Below are 24,948 nucleotides of genomic sequence, written 5' to 3'. Positions count from 1 at the left end.
ACCTAGAAATTAACCTGCTGCTGAAACTGTATCTGATACCCAAAATTAGTCAGGAGGCTATATCCACATTTAAATTATCGTAGCTTCAATTCTATTTTAATGATTGCTGCAGCAAAGGAACATTTATTTGATCAGGAGGTAGCACTGAAGTTTACTACAAATGGAGGTTTGACATCAGCTAAAAATAGCTCCACGCCCAGAATATGAAATGTGAAGAGACCACAAATCAGTCATCCTGTGACCATTGCTGAATAGTCACACTTATCTATAGAAAGAATGTTCATTTTCTAGGTACTGTATTTTATTACATTTTTAACATGCTCTACTGACTAATTTTCCCAGAAGCATTAGAATATTGGTGGGAGGGACGGGCGGGTGGGTGATGGGTATTGAGGAGGGCACCTGTTGGGATGAGCACTGGGTGTTGTATGGAAACCAACTTGACAATAAATTTCATATGAAAAGAAAAAAAAAGAAACAAACAAGTAACTGTGTAGAGTGCTGGGATTGGGACAGGCTCCAGGAAGGCAGTGTGGCTTGATTGACTCTGAGTAGGGTGGAGGGAATGGGCACAGGGACTCAGCATCTTTTCAGTTCTCTCTCTCTCTCTCTCTCTCTCTCTCTGTCTGTCTTTCACAGCTGGTTATCTGATCTGTATATTGGCCAAATGTTCTGAAAATTGTATGAGAATTAGAATATTGTTTTAAAGGAAACCATGAGTAAGTTAATATAATTCTGTGAGCTTCTCTGAAGAAACTTTAGAGCATTTAAAAAGCATGTTTTTCAAATCTTTCAATGGGAAGTATGCATTCCTTTCTCCTGGACCCATGTTTATTATTCGTGGTTTTGTAATATATGCCTGCCTATGTTTTTGCAGAATTGTTGCACTACATTAATTAAGAAGAGCCCCAGGACCCAAAGTGTTTGAAGTTCATATAGCAGTTGCCCTACTGATACATCTTTTCTTGAGTATTTATTGTTACATGAGATTGCTTTTATAGTTTCTACCTTATATATAAATTAGCTTTATATATATATATATATAATTATATATAATTAGCTATATATATATATATAATTATAAATAATTAATAGAATTGACTACATAAAGATTTTATGATGCCATCATGCCATAACAATGTAAACAGAATAAAAAGCAGACAACCAACTGAAAAAAAAAAGAATGTTTAAGTGTCTGACTCCTGATTTCAGTCCAGGTCATGATCTCACAGTCATGAGTTGAAACCCCATGTCAGACTCTGCACTGACAGTGTGGAACCTGCTTGGGATTCTCTCTTCCTCTCTCTTGGCCCCACGCCTGCTTGCGTGTTATCTCTCTCTCTCTCAAAATAAATAAATAAACATTTAAAAAAAGGATTTCCCAATATAACACATTAACCTCTCAAATTTGAAAAGTGATTTTTTTTACATGCCTATATTTACTCTTTGCTTCCTCAATTAGTGATATTTGCCTGGTAAGATTGTCTAATAAGATTTAAAAAAAAAAAACCAAAGCTGTGTGTTTTACTGTATATGCTTTATTATAATTAAAGTTGTATCTTTATGATACCAAATAATGATAATCATCTCGCCATTTCCATCAAGTGCTAATTTGGAATTCTAAATTAATTAATTTAGTTAATTCAAGTTAATTTTTAAAGTGTCCAGTATCTATATACATGATTAAGATTCTTATTAAGTATATAATTTTGTTACTTATAAATATATGTTTCTATATGAATACAGAAAATAGGCTTTTTAAATAGAATTTCAAACCTTTAATTTTACTAGACAAACAATAATTTACCCTCCGAAATCTTTGTGATGGTGAATCTGTTGGCAAAAATTAAAGGTATAACACTGAAGTTTGTAACTTTTCCAGAACATGACTTTTTCTCAGTTATCACTTAGGATCCTTAAACATGTAATTGTGAATTTTCTTGGTTAGTATGGCATACAACTTGTAAAAGAATCTCAGCCAAAAAGGCCATGGTAAATAGAAGGAAGGAAAAAAAAATAGTTACAAGCAGAGAGGGAGGCAAACCATAAGAGACTTTTTTTTATTTTATTAAAAAAAAATTTAACGTTTATTTGTTATTGAGAGACAGAAGGAGACAGAGCATGAGCATGGGAGGAGCAGAGAGAGGAGGAGACACAGAATACAAAGCAGGCTCCAGGCTCTGAGCTGTCAGCACAGAGCCCAACATGGGGCTCGAACTCACAGACCCATAAACCATGAGATGACCTGAGTCAAAGTCGGACGCTTAACCAACTGAGCCACCCAGGCACCCCCATAAGAGACTCTTAAATACAGAGAACAAACTGAGGGTTGATGGGGTAGGGAGAAAATGGATGATGGGCATTAAGGAGGACACGTGTTGAGATGAGCACTGAGTGTTGTATGTAAGTGATGAATCAAGGGAATCTACTATGAAAGCCAAGAGTACACTATATATACTCTATGTTAGCTAACTTAACAGTAAATTATATTAAAAAAAAAAAGAAGGATCATTTCTTGTTACATCCTTGTGGAGCTATAAAGCTGTACATATTTTACAACTAGTAATTCCCTAGTACTCTAATCCTAGGATCACACCTAAGGGACACCAGGTTAATTGACTAAACTCTGAAAAATACAGTCAAACCAATTATTTGTCAGTAAGTTTTTGGAAGACATTTTAATGCATCTTGTTTAATTCATGTAGCATTTTTCCTTAATGCATTAAACCAATTTGTCTGTGTAAACGTAGTGTTGTTTACAGGAATATTGTTCCTTTTATTTTTTTTTTTTAATTTTTTTTTCAACGTTTATTTATTTTTGGGACAGAGAGAGACAGAGCATGAACGGGGGAGGGGCAGAGAGAGAGGGAGACACAGAATCGGAAACAGGCTCCAGGCTCTGAGCCATCAGCCCAGAGCCCGACGCGGGGCTCGAACTCACGGACCGCGAGATCGTGACCTGGTTGAAGTCGGACACTCAACCGACTGCGCCACCCAGGCGCCCCAATATTGTTCCTTTTAACATGTGGTTGAAAAGACTCAATTTTGGCAAAAAAAAAAACACTTTTCAAAGTGGCATAGTATAACACAGGGGGAAGACGCCAACTCTTAATTCCAGTGTCAATTCTTCTCATTAGCTATCCTTGAAAGCAAATTTTTCATATCTATTCTTCATCATTTTCTTTCTTGCTAGATTTGTTTGTCCTTCCTCACCCTAAGATAAATATTTATGTTTGTTTTCTCTAAGGCTTTTATAGTTTATATTTTATGTTAACTCTTTAGTAGGTAAGAAATTGACCCTTTGATTCTAAAGCATGCATGTTATTTATCTTATTTAAGAACCAATAATTCATCAATGAATATTTATTACATATCTACTACATGTTTAGCTCTGTTTTAGATACTGTATATAAAAATGAATCCATGCTCACTCTTGAGAAACATAAAGTCAATGGGCAGGACAATCCTAAAAAGATAAATTATACTGCAGTGTGAAAAGGGCCAAAGAGCAGATGGCGACAATGGTGGTAGTTTTTCCATTGACCAGGGTTCTGCTTCTTGGTATAGCTAGAATGCTGAGTTCATGGGGTACCATCATTACAAAGCCAGACTTACATTAGCAGAAAAGAGTAAGTGTACTGTTGGCTATGGACTGGCTATGTCCAAGGCTGGACAAAAACAATAGACAAATGTCATTGGGTAGGCACTGTTGCTGCCATTCCCATCTCAGAAGTCCAGAAAGACCACAACATTATGATTGCTTTTCAGGTAAATGTTAGGCATAGGATGCAATGCTATGGTTAACCTGTGTGTGATATGGAAACTTAGATTACAGAGGCTTGTTTGGAATATCTTTTTCTTTCTTCTTTCCCATCTAACTTGAGGTCCCTGGAGTCTCCTCCCTGTCTTTCGTACTTGTGAGATAAGAGGTGTGCGTGGTAGGATGTAGAGCTGGGGGTATGGGCGAGAAAGAAAGGCAGGGAAATCTGCCATCATGCCATCACTCCATTAAAAATCTAGGAACTATTAGAAGCAACTAATCTAAAAGAAAGTATTCTAATTCTGTTCACAAGCAACTCTGTGTTGATTAGGAGCCTGGTTAAATTTTCTTGGGAATGAGCCTTTGAGACTAGTCCACAGTAAGAAGCTTTGAAGAGTTCTGGGATGAGCTAGTGTTATGAATCATTGTCCTACAGTCAGCTGAGATCTTGTTTGTCTGTTTGTTTATTTACTCTGGGCATCTGGCTTTGTTCTCCATCTTAGCAAAATGTTCACAAATAATCCATTTGTCTTATGTTTTGCCTGACAAGTAAATTTTGACCATCACCAGCACTGATGCTGTGGTTGTTGACAGTCTCTTTAATCCCTTGCATATGTGTTTATGGGATGCAAGAATTGACTAGCAAAAACTTATTACAATTCACACATGAACACTAAACCAAACCTCGTGTTATGTGTAGTTATGACCAAATTAAGTATTTATCAAACTAAGAAGCGGAAATTTATATATCCCCAAAGTAGAACCTTCTTTATTCAATACTGAGAATCTTTATATAAATGGTCCAGAATGTTTTCAATAACAATGATGATCTGATGGCCTAACACATTTATACATTCACATCAAGTGATAGGAACATGTTTATTTCTAAATGTTCATAAATAAATGTGCATTGTGTAGTGGATTCTAATATAAGCTACCTGAATTTGAGAGTAGTATTAATGGTCATGAGTAAAATAAATAATCAAAGAACACTATGAATCATCAAATAGCTACAAAAATTCTCGATGGAATTATTTATTATCTTGTAATTCAAATTCTGTCTTTTGTTCATTTTATATAACGCATGGCTCTGACCTGTTGATTCCCGGTCTACTGAAGGTCCCCATAAAATTCCCTTTTTCTCCTAGGTTGATCTTTTTCTGACAATGGCAGCATTTCTTTCCTCTCCCCTTTTCATTCTAGCCCTTCTTTCTAGACACTCCTCCCCAAAGGCAACATGATCCAAGCCATCAAGTTACCGGGCTTCCTACTGCAAATCAGCCCCATCTGTCGAATGATTCAAAGAGAAGCTGCTATTTAAATTCTGGACAAAGTGGAGAAGAGGAGGGAGGTGGGTGTTCCCCATGTTACCGTGCCCAGCAGGGCTGCTGTCTTTCCAGCAACCTTTTATTTAACTTCACTTCCTCTGAGTTATGTGATGTTGGTCCATCCTTCCCTATGATGCATCTGGTATGTATTATGCATCTGGCCTTCCCTTCTTCGTGGATCTTTCCTGAGGACCAGATAGTAGCACTTACTGGTCTCTCATATAATGTGAGATCATGGAGAATAGATACTTGGGAAGATTCCTTCCCTCTCAGAACTTTCTTCATGGGCAGGTTGGCTCTGGGGTAATATATACTCGATCAGAGTCACATCTAGAAGCTGGAAATGTAAATGTGTAACATTCCCCAAATAAAGGCTGATGTACCATCTAGCATAATTCTCTACTGAAGATTGCCTCAATTTTAAAATATAAGGGAGGGCACCTGGGTGGCTCAATTGATTAAGCATCTATTCTTGATTTGGGTTCAGGTCATGATCCCATAGTTCATGGGTTCGAGCCCCACATCGGGCTCTGCACTGGCAGTGATGGTGCAGAGCCTGCTTGGGATTCTGTTTCTCCTTCTCTCTGCACTTCTCCCTCTTATGCATGCTCTCTGTCTCTCTCTGTCTCTATCTCTCTCTCTGTCTCTCTGTCTCTCTCTCTCTCTTTCTGTCTCTCTCTCAAAATACATAAGTAAACTTAAAAAAAAAGAAAGAAAGTATAAGGGAACTACTTGGACTTTTAAGTTGAAATCGAAATTTTATGTAACTTGCCTAAAGTATTACAGGCTACTCGGCACATGGCCTGAAATTAGAGAATGTTAAACATATAAATGAGAATGAAACCTGTTAAGAATATAGGGGGAATGCAAGTGCCCTTTCTATTTCAGTTCTCCTCTGGTTAAAAGTTTAAAACTAAAGTCTGTCAATAGCTTGTTGCCCATATGGAGATTTTTCTTTTCCTTTTTCTTACTGGCGAGACTATGATTAGAATGCCAGGCGAACTGTGCCTTTCCAGCCTCACTTACTTGGTCCTTGGTGCAACTGCTGCCTTTGAATGCTACGGGCTCTCCTTCCCCCACCAAACGTGCCTCTTAGAAACAGTGCCCTTCACTAAGGAAACAGACTTTTAAAAGAATGACAGCTGTGACAGTAAAAAAGAATCTTCTCCTGTTTGATCTGTTTCTGGAAAGTCTCCAAATACTAACTTTTAAAGTGCTAGACTTCCTCAAAAACCATATATCTAATTCCCAGACTTTGAGAAAAGGAGTTGGACCCTTAGTGGATGATTTTTTTTTTTCCTGCCTCAGGGATGGTGTGGGCATATTCTGATTGCTGATTGAACCAGCCTCCACTTCTCCAAACCTTGGCCTTTCAGTGTGCACAGAGCCCCTGATGCACAATACTTATCCTCCAATAACAAATAAGATGGCATCAGGACTTATGATTGGTGGACAAGATACTCAAAGCATTGTTCTTATAGGGAAAATGCATCAGGCTGTGTGAGTCACATAATGGCTGCGTAAATGGCTCTGAATTGAAATAGTTCTAAATAACTTTGGTGTGCAAGATAATATAATTAATATAGACTAGATATTTTTAGATTATAAAGTGCTCATTAAGAAAATATGATATTTTTTGCTGTATAATGGATGGAGAACGATGATTATAAACAGTCTTTCTGTTACAGAGCTGAGCAAGGAAAAATGTATGCATTCGTTCTCGGGGAAAATCTTGTGACCTAATAAGATTTTTAAATTTATAATGATCCATATGTATAGTGGAATTACTGTATTTGTAGGAGGAAACCTACACTATTTGACAGCTCTTTGTGTTTAGACAGAGGGGAAGTAGGACAAGCATAGACAGACACTTATGGCCTCATACTGTTGCTGTTTCAGTCATTGCAAAAGATGCAGCCACAGTAACTACCCAGAATCCCTGGAAATAATCCCAGCTCATGGGAGGAGGATTGTTGGGTGCAGGTGGAACTGTGAAGGGGAAGAGGTTGGATAATAGTATGTATATTCGTTTAAGTACTTACAAAAAATGTAGCTAAGTATGCTTTTGGACAAGTTGGATGCTTTGGTTTAAGAGTAGCTGCTATCTATAAAGAAAAACAGAAATTTATATTTCTCCTTATGATCAGCAAATTGAAAAGGGTTTAAATATTCTTCAGTGGGGCACCTGGATGGCTCAGTCGGTTAAGCATCTGACTTCAGCTCAGGTCATGATCTCGTGGTCCATGAGTTTGAACCTTGCATGTGGCTCTGTGCTGAGAGCTCAGAGCCTGGAGCCTGCTTCAGATTCCGTGTCTCCCTCTCTCTCTGCCCCTCCCCCACCCATGCTCTGTCTCTCTGTCTCTCAAAAATGAATAAATGTTAAAAAATGTAAATAAATAAGTAAATAAATAAATAAATATTCTTTGGAAAACTTCCAATTGAACTCTAACTAAAGAGAGCTAGAAGTGATCTTTACTTCATTTGGGGAAATTAAAATTATTAAGATTAATCACTGCTAATAAGAATTCACTTTGTAATATGAACTAATTCATGTTTGAGAAGCACCCTGAGCTCCTTAGAACCCTAAGACAGCTACGGCCATGACTGCGCCCTGGTATTAAAAAAAAAAAAAAGGAAATGACCTTAAATAACATTATTCCCAAAAGAATCAAACAGTAGTAAAACAAAACAATTTTTTTAATGTTTATTTATTTTTGAGACAGAGAGAGACAGAGAATGAACTGGGGAGGGTCAGAGGAGGGAGACACAGTATCTGAAACAGGCTCCAGGCTCTGAGCGTCAGCACAGAGCCCGACGTGGGGCTTGAACTCACGGACCGCGAGATCATGACCTGAGCCAAAGTCGGCCGCTTAACTGACTGAGCCACCCAGGTGCCCCAAAAACAAAACAAAGTCCATTATTTAGGTGACTCCTTTGTGGCCACTGCACTTTATACACTTGTGGAATATCTGGCTGGTGATAACTTAATCCTATTTGGATGAAGTGCATAGAAGTGTTGTTGACATGAGGTGTCTCCAAACTTGGAATGATGACACCTATTTACATCAAAGGATCTAGGGAGATATGCAGGGAAACAATATTTCAAAATGAAAATATAGCTACAAATGGGCAGAGTTGGGCTTTTATTCCCAGTTCAGCTCCTCCCCACAGCATAGTGAATAACTCCCCCAATCACATATACACACCAAGATTTGTATGGAACCTTCAAGACCCTAATAAGGAGTCAAGCAATAAGAATGGGTTAACACACATCCCTCTGCTACAGTGAATATCCACCCAGAGTTGTATTTAAGTCACTGTCTCTGAAACTTCCATATCCCAAGAGGCTGCCTCTTACAAGCCATCTAAGAAGGTTGCTGTGCAACTTGAGATTGATGGTGATAGATAAGAACCTGCCAGGGAGGTTTTTACCACATCCAAGTTTGCAATTAATCAGACCTCTTTCCAGCCTTCACAATTATTTCAGCAAAGGAAGCAATTAACAAAATAGTCTTCTTTTGTAGAGGGTTTTCAACCACACCAGCAGCCACATTCATAGGTCAGAAACACCAATATTGTTCTTTTTATCCAGACACTTTTCAAAAAGGGAACAACTAAAAGGACTACATGACTTTTCTTTTTATTTTTTAAAAAGAATTCTAGCACATCAAAACAAATATCTATTTTTTTTTCTCAAATGAGGAATTTTTCCTAACAAAATTGAAAAATAAGTAAGGGTGTTCTTTTCAGGTGGTAAACTTAGCAAGAAAAAAAAAGATTAAAAAAATTTTCTGTTGTGCAAATTAAGTAAAATGTGTGCATACGTGCATATGCCATGTGTGAATTATGAATACACCACGCTATAAATACAACACATTAGCGCCAGCATGCATACCAAAGGTAGCACAATTTTATGGTCTCAAAATCCTGATTAGCATAAAAGGCATAACATTGTAATCAAATAATTATTGATCAACACAAAGACAGAGAAGCCAGATGTGTTGAGTGAGCTTGGTAATTAAGTAAGTAAACTACAGGTGTTTAAAATTCATAGATTACAATGATAGGTGTACTTATTTTCTAAAAATCATCTGTAGGCAAATCTTAATGTAATCAGGTGCATCAATTACATACCAGAAATGTCGATATCTGTGAATGTACGTTATCCCTTCACAAATAATTAATATGTGAAATGTTTTCAGTGCTTAAGTCCTTTGAAGTCTTTGGAGGGCTGTTTTCACAAGGACATCTCTGGTTCTGCCCAATGGACCTGAGGCACATCAAAAGTAGACAAACCAGTGTACAGGAAGATACGGCTAATAAAGGGACAACTAAAAATTAAACACAAATAAGAGACCGGGAGCTTGACATTTAAAAGAAAAATATAAGTTCTTTTGCAAATCGCAGATTTTTGTTAATTTCTCACTGTAGTAGAAATTTACTACAGTAAAAATTTACTACAGGGCCAAATGGACCTGTAGTAAAAGTGGCTTCATTTTTACTACACGAGTAGTACATTTCTTCCAAAGGAACTAATGATTTCTTCAGTCATTATTAGGAAACTGCAAGTTTTTGTATGATTGCTTCCAATTGTATCAAATGACGCAAACTGATTTAAGGAAGGAAATTAGGTCTTTGGCCATGGTTCTTTTCCTCCTACCTATGCACTCACAGTGCCTCAATTATTTTCATTCCATATGAGAAAGATGGTGATCCTTTGCATACTTACCTTTCTTAAGAAATGCATTTGATAAGACTCATGTCAATTCCAAGATGAATGCAACAGGGAAGTAAAAACCCTATGGGGTGCCTGCGTGGCTCAGTCAGTTAAGCATCCCACTTCTGCTCAGGTCATGATCTTACAGTTGGTGGATTCGAGCCCCACATCAGGCTCTGTGCTGACAGCTCAGAGCCTGGAGTCTGCTTCGGATTCTGTGTCTTCCTCTCTCTCTGTTCCTCCCCCACTCATTCTCTTTCTCTCTCTCAAAATAAATAAAAACATTTAAAAATTTAAAAAAGGAAAGAGAAACCTTGCAACTCCAACTTTTTTCATATGTAAAAAAAAGTTTGTGAAGCTTTAGAAGTCATATGGTTTACCAACACCATGTGATCTCCAGCTTTAGAGACAACCTCCATCCCTGCAGTGATACCCATGCTCACTCTTTCCACCTTCATCACCACAGCCCAGTCCTGCCTTTCTTTGGACATAGAAATGGAATCATATGGTATATCTCTATTGAGTCTGACCTCCTTCACTCAACATCATGTCCATAAGAGTCAACCATGTCCTTGTGGTATCAACAGTTCATTCTCTTTTGTTGTTGTGTGGCTTCCATTTTAACAACATACCACATGTTTTCAATCTGTTCTACTGTTGGTATACATTTCAGGCGTTGGCTACAAATAGATGCTAAGAACATTCTTGTTCAGGTCTTTGGTGGATGTATGCATTCATTTCTCCTGGCTACATACTCAGGAGTAGGTACACTAGGTCCTAAGACATATACTTATCTAGCTTCAGTGGGAATACAAAACTCTTTCCAAAGTGGCTGCACAAATTCACACTCCCACTAGCAACATAAAGAGGCACTTTGAGGGATGTGCAGTTGATTTCTTGTTTTATAAGTTTTTCTCAATTCTCAACTGAAATGATGCCTCAAAAAACTAGCAGTTAGGTTTGTTCATTCTTTTGATTAAAAAAATATATTGAGCTATTTTTGTGAGCTTGGCATGGGAAAACAGTGCTGATTATAGTTGGTTTATAATCTTGTAGGTTAGTCAGAAAACTGATTATAAAAAAGAATGTGTCATCTCTACCCAGATAAAGCTATAAAATTAGGTGGAAGAATTGGGCACTTGGGAAGCACACAGAAGAGTTATATTGCCCAGACTTTCCAGGGGCCAGGGATGACTTTCCAAAAGAAAGTGATATCTCTGCTGAACCCTAAAAAGAAATTGGAGTTGGCCAGGTAACCAGGATGGGGAAGGGTTGTTTGTAGGGGCAGGAAAGCGGATGGAAGGTAAGAGTGAAAGACAATATTCTATAAAAAGGGAACAGGGTGTGTGAAGACCAACAAGTTAGAACAGTTCATTTGGGGAAAGGGATCGGTATGGCTAGAGCACAGATTGTGAAGAGAAGGACAACAAGGAGTCTGCAAAAGTGACTAAAGATCCCTCAGGCTTTCCCAAGGATAACCTTTTATCTTTGGACAGTGGGAAACCCTTGAAGTGTTTTTAAGCAACTAGTGATGTCAACACATTCGGGTTTAGAAAATATTATTCTGGCTGTAATAAAGAAAATAAATTTGGAGACAGGAGATGCCAGGAGTTACATTTAGGGGTCACTACAATTGTCCCAGAGAGAAACCATGGCCAGTCTAGGATAGTGGCAACTGGAATGGAGAGAAATAGAGGGATATTAAAAAAAAAATTTTTATCTTCAAGCAGTATGTAATACTTAATAAAGAATAATGAAGTAGTCGACAAATACTCATTTTATCACCAATGAAATAAAGATAAAACTTTTCCTTCACAATTAAACCCTTCTTGTTTACTGTTCCATGATCCCTTTTTTCACTCTGTATTCTGCATTTATTTGTTATGTTTTTATATTTATTTAAAGTTTTACCATATGTATATATATATGTGTGTGTATATATATATATATATATATATATATATGCATTCCTAAAAAAATGCATAGTATTGTGCAACTTTTAAAACTTTATATAACTGAAGTCATACAATATTTTGTCCACAACTGGATTCTTTTTGTCAACATCATGCTCAAGAGATCCATCCTTTTGAATATACATAAGCTTATTTAATTCATTTCTACTTCACATAGCATTCAATTGCATGAATACCAATTTATTAATGCCTGATAGACATTTAGCTTGTTCTCAACTTTTTGCTGTTGCAAACACCATTGCTAAGTAGACTCATATATGTATACAGGTGGATATGTGAGCTAGGATAAAGGCAGAGGGATAAAGTTGCAGAATCAAGAGGCATTCCCATTTTTAACTTTTCAATGTTGCCACACTATTCTCTGGTAGACTAGTGATTATCCTGCATATGACTGGCCCCCGTACCACACTGAACAATGGCAAGTCATATTGAGCTTGATCATTCTTACTAGGATGTAGTTAATTTTATTGTAGATTTTTAAAGATACAAATTTGGTCTTTGTTTTGCTATCTATTGGATCTTTGATTTTTTAATTAATTTCTGCTATTATATATTTCTGATGTCCTTACTCTTTTTAAATAGCACTCATCTTCGATCATGAAATGTGCTTTTTTGTTATGTTTATAGTCTGTCTTCCCATATGAGAATGTTAGCTCCAATGGAACAGGGATTTTAGTCTGTTTTGTTCATGGATTCCTCTAGATCCCTGAATGATATAGGCACATAGCAAATATTTGTTAATGAAATCTATATCTAACATCTTTAGTTTAACTTGTTAGTCTTTTAAAACTTTTAAACTAGATGCTTAGCTCACTAATTTTTAGCCTTTCTTCTTTCCTACTAAAACATTTAATGCTATGCATTTACCCTCAATGTGACATATTTATTGTTACTATTATTCTAGAAGTATTGTTTGACACTAAAAATAAATCTGTGTTATGTACTTTGGCACTGTGTGGATTAATTATTTACTTAATTTTTTAAATAACCAATTGCTAATCCTTACAAGAATCAAACAATTTTGTTAAAATTGGCAAAAATGTGGTTTTTTAAATTCTTTTATTCCTTCTATCTTTATTGCCTGACACTCATCAGTAATGTAGAATTTTATTTCACCAGCTTGGTTAACTTGATTTAGAATTTCTGCTGGAAAAAGACAAAATAAATGCTTACTTCTTTCTCTTAACTCATTTTTTTCAAGTGCAGTTATTTTTTATAATTAAGAAACACTTTTTAGAGAGAGCAGTCATAGCAAAATTGAGCAGAAGGCACAGAAGTCTTATTTAAGTAGCTGCTTTAAATATTAACAATGAGTTTTTTTACCTTTCTTTTTTGATCATTATGGAGTCACAGATTTTCATTGATTCGATGCATTTTGTCAGCCTTAAACATTATTTTTTCTGATGTTCCAATTATTATAACTTCAGCCAATAACAGACCCTACATATTGGTTCCCACATGTTTTCAACATGACTCATCAATTTTTTTAAACTGTCTTGCTTTCTAGGACAAAGTATATTTCACACTGTCTTTGTTCCTTCCTTGTACCACACTGTATTTAGCATTTCTCCAGGGAAAAACCTTGGTTCTTATACTGGGGAGTGTGAACCAGAGATGTTTGCTGCTACCGGAGTGACATTGCTTCTAGGCCATTTCAGTGAACAGAGATCACACACACACACACACACACACACACACACACACACACACACATTCTATATAATCATTTCGAATCATGAGCACAATTTGAAATTTTCAGTTCAGTCTTAACATCATAGTGGTTTTTTGCAGTGATACAATTTTATTGCCATGTATAAGGTGCTGTGCACATAGCCCCAAACCCACAAAGACTGAGGGGATTGAGCTTATATTAATCATTTATACAAAACAACGAATTTATATATACTTACAGACTAAAACTGTACTAATTCTGAAAGTCAGCTAATCCAGATATGAATATAAATAAAAGACTCAGCAATAGAATTATTTTTTATTTTTTTAAATTTTTTTTAATGTTTATTTTTGAGACAGAGACAGAGCATGAGCAGGGAAGGGGCAGAGAGAGAGGGAAACACAGAATGTGAAGCAGGCTCCAGGCTCTGAGCTGTCAGCACAGAGCCCGACGCAGGGCTCGAACTCAGGGACTGTGAGATCATGACCTGAGCCGAAGTCGGATGCTTAACCGACCAAGCCACCCAGGCGTCCCTAGAATTATTTTTTAAAGTGCTACTTATTATGGGGCTAAGATATTCAGTTGAATAAGTTAAAAAATGAGAACAAAAGAAAGGAACACAAATATTAGCCATTTCCATGAAAATTATACAATGAACTGTATGACTGAACAGACTAGAACCAAAGCTCAGAGCATGATAGTAAAAGTTGTTTTGGTGACACAGTGCAAGTGGGGGAGGGGCAGAGAGAGAGAATCCCAAGCAGGTTCCACACTGTCAGTGCAGAGCCTGATGCGGGGCTTGAACCCATAAAGCCATGAGATCATGACCTGAGCTGAAATCAAGAGTCGGACACTTAACCAACTGAGCCACCCAGGCACCCCTGGTTTCCTCATTATTGAGATTAATTGATCATGGGCAATATTTTAGTTCTTATTTCGAAAGTAAAAGCATGTGGATAGTAAAATATATTAGTTAAATTTCTGGAAGAAATTTCTGGAAGAGCAGTCAAGTCTTTGTTTTCCAAATCACACTATTTCACTTAATTTCTTTGATCTTATAACTGTTTTTTATTTTCTTTTTAATTTTAATTCCGGTATAGTTAACATACAGTGTTATATTCGTTTCAGGTGTACTACATAGTGATTCAACAATTCGATACATTACTCAGTGCTCATCGAGATAAGTGACTCTCTTCTCTTACACCAAAAATTTGTATTTCCAACACCATTTAACATGACGACTCCTTTTTTTTTAATCTACACATAAGGAAAATGGTTTTACAATGCCAAGCTGACAAAGATGCACTGGGACATACTGTTTCGGGCCCCGTCCCTTCCCCTTTACGGGGCCAATGTGCCCAATTCCAGCCCCGCAATGATGCTGCTGCTGGAGTGGCCTTCCTCAGGGCATTGCCATCAGCTGACAGGCGGCTGCCACCCGATGAGAGATGGTTGTCCTCCATTTATCTCTTCCTCTCAGCCCCACATGCTATTCTGCCTCCAGAATATGTCTCACCTCTCTGTTCTGCCTCCTTCTACTGCTACCACCTTTCTCCAAGACACTCACCCACTATCGTAACCACCTACCTGGCTCCGAGTTTTGCCCAGTCAAACCCATCCTCTTTACAGTTCTTAGAATTATCTTTTTAAGAATGCACAGGAGATGATGTTGGTATTTGACTTCTCAACCGGACTCTGCCGTGGCTCATTGCCTGTCTTCAGCCTCATCATACACCACTTTTATCCTCACCTCGGCTTCCCTCCAGCTATACCGGTCTTCAGTCGGTACCAGGAATACTGACACCTCTTTGCCCTCACGTGATCTTTGCACTTGGAGTTCCATCAGTGTGCAACACTCGTTCCCCAGATCTTCACACATCTAGTTCCTTCTCATCTAACAGGTCTTAGCCCAAATATCCGCTATTGGAGAAGCCTTCTCTGGCGACCTATTAGGGAGGAACTCCATTTCACATCCCAGCCACTCTCCAGCACATTATTTCCTTTATATTAGTTTTCGCAATGGGTACTTATTCTGCCTACTTAGTTGTTTACTTTATTGCCTATCTTCTCTACTAGAGTATATGTTCCATGAGGACAGGGATAAGATCTCTTATGTTCAATGTTACGTCCCAACACATAGCTCACATTAGAAACTCCATAAATATCATTGGATGGATAGATGAGACTTCATTCCTTCCTGTTGTGGTTCGATTCAGGGAATTAAGCCCCAGGATGAAGACAAAAGGCTTCATTACTTTTAGCTCTGCCTCTGGTTTATGACCAATGGTACAGAAATGAAAAATCCCAGCAATACCTAGTTGTAGAGATGGGAAACAGGAGGTCAGAGTAACCAGTGGCCACTTACTCTGCACACTGCTTTTTTTCTCTTAGTTTTTTAATTTGAGTATAGTTGACACACAATGTTACATTAGTTTCAGTTGTACAACATAGTGATTCAGCAAGTTTATACGTTATGCTGTGCTCAAACGTGTAGCCACGACTTCTCACCATACAATACTATTACAATGTGGTTTTTTAGATGTTTATTTAAAACATTATTTTGAGAGAGATAGGGAGAGACAGCATATGTGTGCCAATTGGGGAGGAGGAGAGAGAGAGGGAGAGACTTAGCAAATGACTTATGTCATTATGTCATTATGACTTAGCAAATGACAGACTTTTTCTTCCCAATGGAAACTTGAATATCTTTTAAACCTATCTTTAAGGAAAACAACATGTAATTGTTAATATATTTGAACTGGTACCTAGTCTTTGTATTACATGCTCTAAACACTTACACCTCACTACCAAGCACTGTGTTTGCCCTTTACTCTATGGATCCATAGTACCCTCTAAAATATTTAGTGCTTTGGTGAAAAAAAAATAATTAGAAATGTAAGCAAATTGTTTTTACTTGTCTAATTCATATTCTGAGATGAACGAGTATCTCAAAAGAAGTTTCAACTAACATGAAGTCTACTATCTAAATATAAGCCCAATGCTAACTCTTTAAAACTGAGTAAAATCTATTTTGTTAAATACACGTTCATCTCCAAATGTCCTGGCTTATGATAAGACTGAGTAAAAAGACAAAGAAAGGAGATAACTATGTAAGAGTGGATTCAATGATTCTTTGAGTCACAATTAAGGAAACAGAAAAAAAAAAAAAGAATATCATTAGCAGTTGAGCATCCATTTCTAGAAGTAGAGAGAGTTAGTTGAATTAGACACATGCCCCAAAAAAGCAGATAGAATAAGAATAAGACAGAGACTATCTCCTTGATTAATAAGAGATAATATAGTGATATACTATAAAAGAAGTGAATATTGAGCTTTTTTAGGACATGAGCTGATTCCAGTGCTGCGGCTACACTTATTGTGAAAGGAATGTGGGCAGGCATGTTCACCTACACGGTTGATGAACAACACTTCAAAGAATTCTGGAAATTCCTTTTTTGTTTAATTCAAGTATTTGAAGGAAATGGGAACAGGTTTGGATTCACACTAGAGAGATGAAAGTACTTTTAAACATTCAATATTTGCTTAAATAGATATTAGGGGGAGACAGGTATTCTGGAATAATTTTCTCCTAAGTCACAACTTTGTGCATGTGAGCAGATGCAGCTGGCATGCGGTTCTCCGCATGTTTCCTCGGAGGGACTCTTGCTTTCCTTGCCCACCCTTGAGGCCACCATCCTGTGTTCTCACTACGTTGACTCCCAAACTTCATGAAAAAACACACCAAATTCTCTCCTCTCAGTCCCCTCTATTCCTTGTAATCCAGTTTTTCACTCTCAATGCTCTCCTGGCATTGCATTTCATAAGGCATCCCCCCCCTCCCCCTGCCAAACCAGTCACCAAATTCAGTGGTTCTTTTTAACCAGGTTTTGAGTCTATGGCATTACCATCTTCCCTGAAATTCTCTCTTCTGTTAGCCTTGATGTGTTCTCTCTCTCTCCAGGCTGCCCTTTGCATCCCAAGCCCCTCTGCTTGGGTTTCATGCTTTTCTTCTCCTTCCTTGCTTTCTTTGTCCTCCAAACTGTCCCTTGGTAATCACCCACGCTTGCATAAATGTAAATATCATTGTTGAAATCTTTTAACTTCTAAAGAAAATGACAAGGATGTCAGTCACCAGTTTTCTTAAGCATGTTGTGCTTAAATCATCACTATACTATTCTAACTCCAAGAAGTGAAAGAGAAACGACTTTTGAGCTCCTTGAAATTATTTGTAAGGATCACTTTGGTGATCCAGGTTTAGCGTTAACCCATGTATTTCAAATCTATAGGCTTCGATGTGGTAACGAACAGCTTAAACAAAGTGAATGACCTTCTGTATTTTTTTTTTCATAAAAAACTTTGTTATAGTTTTTTTTTGTTCTGCATTTCCTCTGATGTGCCTCATATACAAAATTGAGTTATTATGTGTTAAGGGTTTTTGCAATGTTTGAAATCTAGCTACTGAAGGGGATTGAAATCAGACACACACTTGCAAATTTAAGTTAGAAGTTTAAGCTTTAAGTATAATTTGATGCTATTGATGTTCTCATTCAGATTTTAATGTAGTCATGGCAAAAAACAGCACAGTTTTTAAATATTTATAGTACCATCAAATTAAGTGAGAACTACACAGAGGGATTTTATGAGTGTAGCAAATACATACCATGAGTTCATAAATTCACTTTTGTTTTATTTGTGTAATATAAATTTCAGTCAAAATCATATCGAAAGGAATTTAGAGTCCAGCAATAGAAAAGGCCACTGGGGAAGAATACTTAAAGAGCAGAAATTGCTATGACTTTTGAGATCACTCCAGTTCATCCTGAACCTAATGAATTCTATTAAAACGGGAAATAATAGTTTTTTGGTTGTGATCATGACTAACTGTAAGAGATTAAATCTGATGGTCAGGAAAGGGAGCAGTCAGTGTGCTGTTTGCCTGCAGGTAAATTGCCTTGCATTAAACTGAATTCACTAGCTAAAGCAATTATTTTTCTATAATATTCTCCCTTCAGAGGGCACTGCAAATGATACAGGTAGCAAACCAAGAACCAAAAAAAAAAAAAAGATGTAAAATGTTTTATTATCAATAAAGTGCTGTAACTGTGAAGGTAACTGAATGATATGTGTAACAAACCAACAACCCAAAAAAGAAAAAAAGAGATATAAAATGTTTTAATAGTGATATAATCTGAGGCATGCCTATAATAGTAGTTTTGTTAGCAACCACGGCCCTTGGGCTCACCAAGCAATAGGAATTAACTAGAGGCCACGCAGGACTTCTGGGCAAGGCTTTTATTGGGGATTACACTCCAGCAAAAGGAAGACAGTATGATGGGGAAAGATAGGATTCAGTGGGCAGAATGGGAGAGGCCAGGACTTGAGGTCAGTTTTTTGGGAATCAAGATGCTGGCTCCTTACCTATTCTTTTCAATCCATTGTTACAGCAAAAACAGTCTGATCTCAGTTGTTCCAGGCTCACATTCCACCAAAATACTAATGGGCATCTTTTGAGGATAAACACCCGGGCTGTTGTCTCTGCTAAAGAGCTCTGAAAGCTTATTTTGATATGTAAATGCCAAGGATTGCCTTCTTGGTTCTTTTGTTCTGGCTCTCAGTGGTGTTTTCCGGAATTGAGGAGGAATTTAGGGTATGAGGAATTGTAAAGGTTTGGGAGGGAGAACACCATAGGCAACGGGGTAGTACCACATCAGAGCTGAAAGTACAGACTGCAGAGGATCAAGTTGTGGGTCTGTCATTAAATAGGCAATTTATGTAATTTGCTCATTAAATTGGGCAATGTATTTTGCCTCTCTCTGATTTCCTTTCCTTACGTGTGTTAGTTTCTTACGGCTGCTATGTAACAAGTTACTACAAACCTGATGTCTTAAACAACAGAAACTTAATCTCACAGTTCTGGAGGCCACAAGTCTGCAATCAATTTCCTTGGGCTGAAATCAAGGTGTTGACGGGGCCATGCTCCCTCTGGACCTCTTGAAGACAATAGTCCCTTGTCTCTTCCAGCTTCTAGTGGCTACCAGCATTCCTGGGCTTGTGGCCACATCAGTCCCATCTCCAATTTTCCATGGTCACATTGCCTTCTCCTCTTCTGCCTTGTGTCTGATCTCCCTCTGCCTCCCCCTCATGAGAATACATGAGATTGCATTTAGGGCCCACTCAGATAATCCAAAGAAGGTAAAATTCACAGGTACCAGAGAGAGGCACATGAAGGTCTTTTGAGGGGACTACTATTCAGCTTACTGTAAATTGGGTTACTACTAGTATCTATATGAACCTTAAGGATATAGTGTATGAAAAGTGCTTACTTAGAACAATGGCTAGAATGCTAAAAAGCACTCATGTTAGCCCATAAAGGTGATGTCGATGATGATGAATAAGAAAATGCAGACAAAAAGTCTCAAAATGAATAAAATAATTTGTTTTGAACAAATGTAGAGGACCTTGCCTCTCAATTTTTGAGGCGTGCTAACCTTAAAATGTTATTTTCCAAAGGTTGTATCTATGTTAAACGATTATAATCCAGTCGTTTAGGCATATGGTATATATAGCCATTTGTGGTTCTGTCTTGTGTTATTTTGCACAAATGTTATTTTGAAATGTAAGTCCTCTCAACAATTTTCTCCATCCTGAATTCTTCCTAAAGTGCAAATCAGAGACGTGATATGATAGGACTGTCTCCTTTTGCTCTCGTCTCCTGCCCACCTAGGATACAGATCTGATGACATTCAACATTTCTGTGCACCGGTCGTGGTGGCGGGAACACGGGCCTGGCTGTGTCCGAAGAGTGCTGCCTCCGTCCGCCCACGGCATGATGGATGATTACACGTACGTCTCTGTCACAGGCTGCATTGTGGACTTCCAGTACCTAGAGGTCATCCACAGCGCTGTCCAGATACTACTCTCTGTAAGTAGCACCAATGAATCACTGTCCGATCAAGACTCTCCTTTATTGGCATTTTTGTATCTAAACCTGCTGTCCACACCCATCTGGTAGATAATGCCTTAAATAAGCACATGGAGAACGTCCTCTAAATAATGGAAATAGCAGCAATTGTGCTAACAGTAGCTGTACTTAATGAGGCTACATCTTCCCTCTTGGTATCCGGACACTTTGTTTTAGAAATAGTTTTCGCTATAGTTTCTAACTTGAGATACAATATACACCATTCAGTGAAATAGCATCACCGTCCCCCAGAAGCAGTGCCTTTCCCACTCTCTACTTTGGGTTCTTCTGCTTACACATCTGCTACTGCTTCTACTTCTAAGGCATTCTTTAACTATGCGCATCAGTTCCAGAGAAAGGAGGGTGCAAACACATCCAATGGCTTGATCAATCTAGTAAGCTTCATATTTCAAATAATTATTCCTGGGGGCGCCTAGGTGGCTCAGTCGGTTGGGCTTCTGACTTCGGCTCAGGTCATGATCTCGTGGTCCGTGGGTTCAAGTCCTGCATTGGGCTCTGTGCTGACAGCTTGGAGCCTGGAGACTGCTTTGGATTCTGTTGCTCCCTTTCTCTCTCTCTACTGCTCCCTGTCACTCCCCCATCCCCTGCCTGCTCGTGCTGTGTCTCAAAAATAAACATTAAAAATAATAATAATTATTATTATTATTCCTTAAGAAAACAAATCCCTCCAAAGAGTCTTCCACATTTTAGTGCTTAAAGTGTGGTGTCAAGATGTAATTCCATATAGAGGAGCAGAGAGAAGAAATGGCTTGATTGGACCACAGGAAGTTTATGTCTTGGGAATCTCTTAAAGTTAATTTTTTTCTATCAGATTGTCCCACACACAATTTGATTACAGTGTAGAGGGGAAGTAACTTAAGGTATTATCAACCATGCTGTTCCTCTGAGATCCAACAAGGACATGGCATGTTGTTTGAGTCAGCATACAATAAAGTCAATTTAAGTCACACTTTTCATATAAGCCAACTCTCCAACTCTATCCTTCTATCCAACTGGTTGAGTTAGAATAGGAACAAAAGATACCGGCTCAACAGTAAATGAATAGACAACAGAAGTATAAGAGATGTATGTCGGTGAAGAATGTACCTTGGAATTATTTCTAGAAACAGGTTGAGAAATCCTTGTTATCATTTAGTATATCTGTTATCTACTGCTATGTAACAAACCACTCCAACATGGAATTACTTAGAGCAATATAAATTTATTGCTTAGAGTTCTGTGGGTCAGAAATTTGGGCAGGGTTCAGCCGTGTAGTTCTGCTCTGCATGGTATTGGCCAGGATCACTCATATGCACCTTTCGACAAGGGCCTCTGCTGGGGCTAGAATACCGAAGAGGACCTCATTCACGTGTCTGGTGCTGCTGTTGGACCACATTCTCCTCCATATGGCTTGTCTTTTTGCAGAAACTTAACAAGTTTTCCTATAGCAAGGTAGCTAGGTTCGAGGGGAAGCCCAACATGTAATCATTTTTCCAGGCTCTACCTGAATAACTTGTACTATTATTCCATTGACTACAACAAGTCATATGACCAAGCCCAAGCCAAATGTAGGAGGGTAGCTATAAAAAAGTGAGCGTATCAGGAGCCATGGCTGATTTGGGACCACCAACGTAGTGGTCTTGCCTCACTTGTATAATCTATGAATTGTTGTTCTTTAACCCACATATGTCAAGTTTTAAAATAGTGTTTTAGAGCACACTTGAAATATAATTTTCTAGAAAGACTAAAGGTTAGAATAAAAAATCAGATTGTTTAGTGTTTTAGTCCAATGAAAGCAAATTCTGCACTGAATTTAAAAAAAGAAGCGGGGCGCCTGGGTGGCGCAGTCGGTTAAGCGTCCGACTTCAGCCAGGTCACGATCTCACGGTCCGTGAGTTCGAGCCCCGCGTCGGGCTCTGGGCTGATGGCTCGGAGCCTGGAGCCTGTTTCCGATTCTGTGTCTCCCTCTCTCTCTGTCCCTCCCCTGTTCATGCTCTGTCTCTCTCTGTCCCAAAAATAAATAAACGTTGAAAAAAAAAATTTAAAAAAAGAAGAAAGAGGTTATGGCTCAACACTAAGGAATTTTCTCTCAGAGATGTACCAGAGATTCTGATTCTTCTTGGTTTCTAGATATTGCCATTTGTCAATAGATGTTTATCAGTTGTTTCCTATTTTCTGATCTTTCTTTAATCTCCTAGCAGTTACATATGAAACTGTGCCAAAATATATGTTTAAATCTTTGTTGTTGTTGTTTTAAGAAAAATAGAGAGGCACATTTTCTCTTAAAATTTTTCAGTGTATGTTAAGGTAAAAGAGTACTCTATTATTATATGCTAGATTCTAAAGGTTCTTATTCTTTTTTTTTTTAATTTTGAAACATTTTTCTAGAATCTTTCATCTCTGGACAGATCTACTTCCTTTTAAAAAATTATTCAGAGTAAATTGCTAAACCATTTTGTGGAATGATAGCATGATGTTCACATTTTTATAATACAGCATAATACTGTGGAATCAAAAAGTCATTTCTCCATGGTTACTCCAATTCAAATGAATAGCAAGGTGAAAGTATTTATTTGGTAAGGGGCTGAACTGACACATAAAAACATACACTAAGGAGAAATACTCAACAAAATGTATGTTGCCACCTAAAAGGACTTGTCAGTTATAAACTAATTCTTTGACATATTTGTCTAGTGAACATTCAAAGCCGTCCACCCGCATGTATAGTCCTGACTCTTCTATTCAGCATTCCAGCAATAAAAGGATTAGTTGCTGATCTCTGACTTTTCTTGTGTAATACACCCATGAGACAAGAGTTCCAGTATTGTATCTTTTTATATTAAAATGGAATACACCCTGAAATTGTTTCCCAACTGTCAAATTATGTATTATTGTGTGGTTATATGGGTTTTTTATACTTTCCACGTATTTCATATAAATATGTTTATAACTATTAGAATTACAATTTTTTAATGTGATGATATAGGAATACTTTCTGTAGTAGTCACCTAGCATGTGCTGAGATGTCAACCTTATTCCTGAAAAAACGGGAATGATGGTCACAATATTTAACAGCCTGTGCTGCATGGGCAACAACTTGGCAAGTTAGACAAAGGGCTTTGAGATGGGACAATGTCCTGGAGGCCCTGCTGTGCCAGGGGGTACCCCTGTAATTGCTAGAGGCACAGAAGGATCTAGAAGGATGCAGGGAGAGGCCAATAGAGGTGGGCAGAATAATGGAGGGGGTGTGTTGGGGTTTGAAAGCAGCAGCTCTCTGGCAAGTGAGAGGGAAATATTTGAACGGTTTACTCATGGATACAGCTCTGCTCTGCTCATGAATACTGCCTGTACAGTTGTCCCACATAAGAGTAGAGCTTGGAACTGGAAAAAATGAAATGCCAGTCAAATATCTGCAGGAGCTATGTACAAGCTTGACAGAAACACAAAAAATAGCAGGATTCAGAAAGAAGGCAGTGGCCTGCTACCCCCTCTGGGACGACGTGTCTAGCTCCACGGGCCCCAGCACGGGAGCTCTGGTCCCTGGCCTTGCCAGTGCCACTGTGTCTGCATAGCAGCAATGTGTCTTAGGGTCCCTCACTGGCACCCAGGTTGAAGGGGACAGGGAGAATGGAAGGCAGAGAGAGATGCCTGCCACCCTAATCTCACTGAAGCCTATTTAGCAGGGGTCCTGCAAATGGCCAGCAACACCAAGTTATACTTCAGGGTGGAATCTAAAGAATGACTGTGAATAGTATGAGGAGAGGAGCAAAGTCTAATCCATGGAGGAGATGAAAAGTCAAGGGCTGTAGCCAGGAGCAAGGTGTGGGTGATGTTAGTCCCCCTTGTCTGTGACCACTGCCCATGTCCTTGGCCCATATGCTCATCATTTCTACCAGAAGGATGGCCAATAGCCTCCCAGAGAGTCTTCCCAGCTCCGGTTGTGCCTCACCCACCATCACACGTGTACTTGCTCCCAGGAAGATGATTACAAAGTGCTGTTCTGGTCACTCATTTCCCTTCTGATCACCAGCCAAAGATTCCCACCTCCAAGATGAAATCTGAATTCATATCCTGTCACATGAGGACCTCATGACCTGCACTCTGTCTGATTCCCAAGACCCCCATCTCCCAACACTCCCCTTGAGGAGCCCACCTGTCATCTTCACAAAACATGACAGGTTCGCAAGCACAGCATGCCTCCCATGTGCAACACTGTGCTTGGAATGGCTCTCCACCGCACCCCGCTCCCTCTTACCCCGTTCTCAGCTCTCCAGCCACCTGTCCACAGTCCACTAGTAGATACCATCCCCCCCCAAAGGTTCAGGATATGTTAATTTTTTAAATAGATAATACATTCACTTAGTCCAAACTCATAAAAATGTGTACAGTGGCAATACGCCCTCCCACCCTTGTGTACCCTCTGCCTGGTTTCCCCATCTCTGCTCCCCAATAGGCAGCCAGTTTTGTTATAATTTTTAGTGCTATGCCAAAGTGTCTATATGAAATTCAAGAAACTATGACTTTTTATTTTTATTTG

The 24,948-nt window shown here is 38.4% G+C and overlaps 1 protein-coding gene across 1 annotated transcript in view; it reads left to right on the top strand.

Annotated features, from left to right (window-relative positions):
- The window catches only part of NKAIN3 (sodium/potassium transporting ATPase interacting 3), a 611,467-nt gene that overhangs the window by 442,526 nt on the left and 143,993 nt on the right, over positions 1–24,948 (top strand). Inside the window, exon 4 of the mRNA XM_040487717.1 lies at positions 20,175–20,372. Within this exon, the coding sequence (XP_040343651.1) occupies positions 20,175–20,372 (198 nt within the window). The remainder of the gene's footprint in view (positions 1–20,174; positions 20,373–24,948) is intronic.

The sequence above is a fragment of the Herpailurus yagouaroundi genome, unplaced genomic scaffold (genome assembly GCF_014898765.1).
Source record: "Herpailurus yagouaroundi ecotype Mexico unplaced genomic scaffold, PumYag 165, whole genome shotgun sequence".
Lineage (NCBI taxonomy): Eukaryota > Metazoa > Chordata > Mammalia > Carnivora > Felidae > Herpailurus > Herpailurus yagouaroundi.
This window is presented reverse-complemented; position numbering and strand designations above follow the sequence as displayed.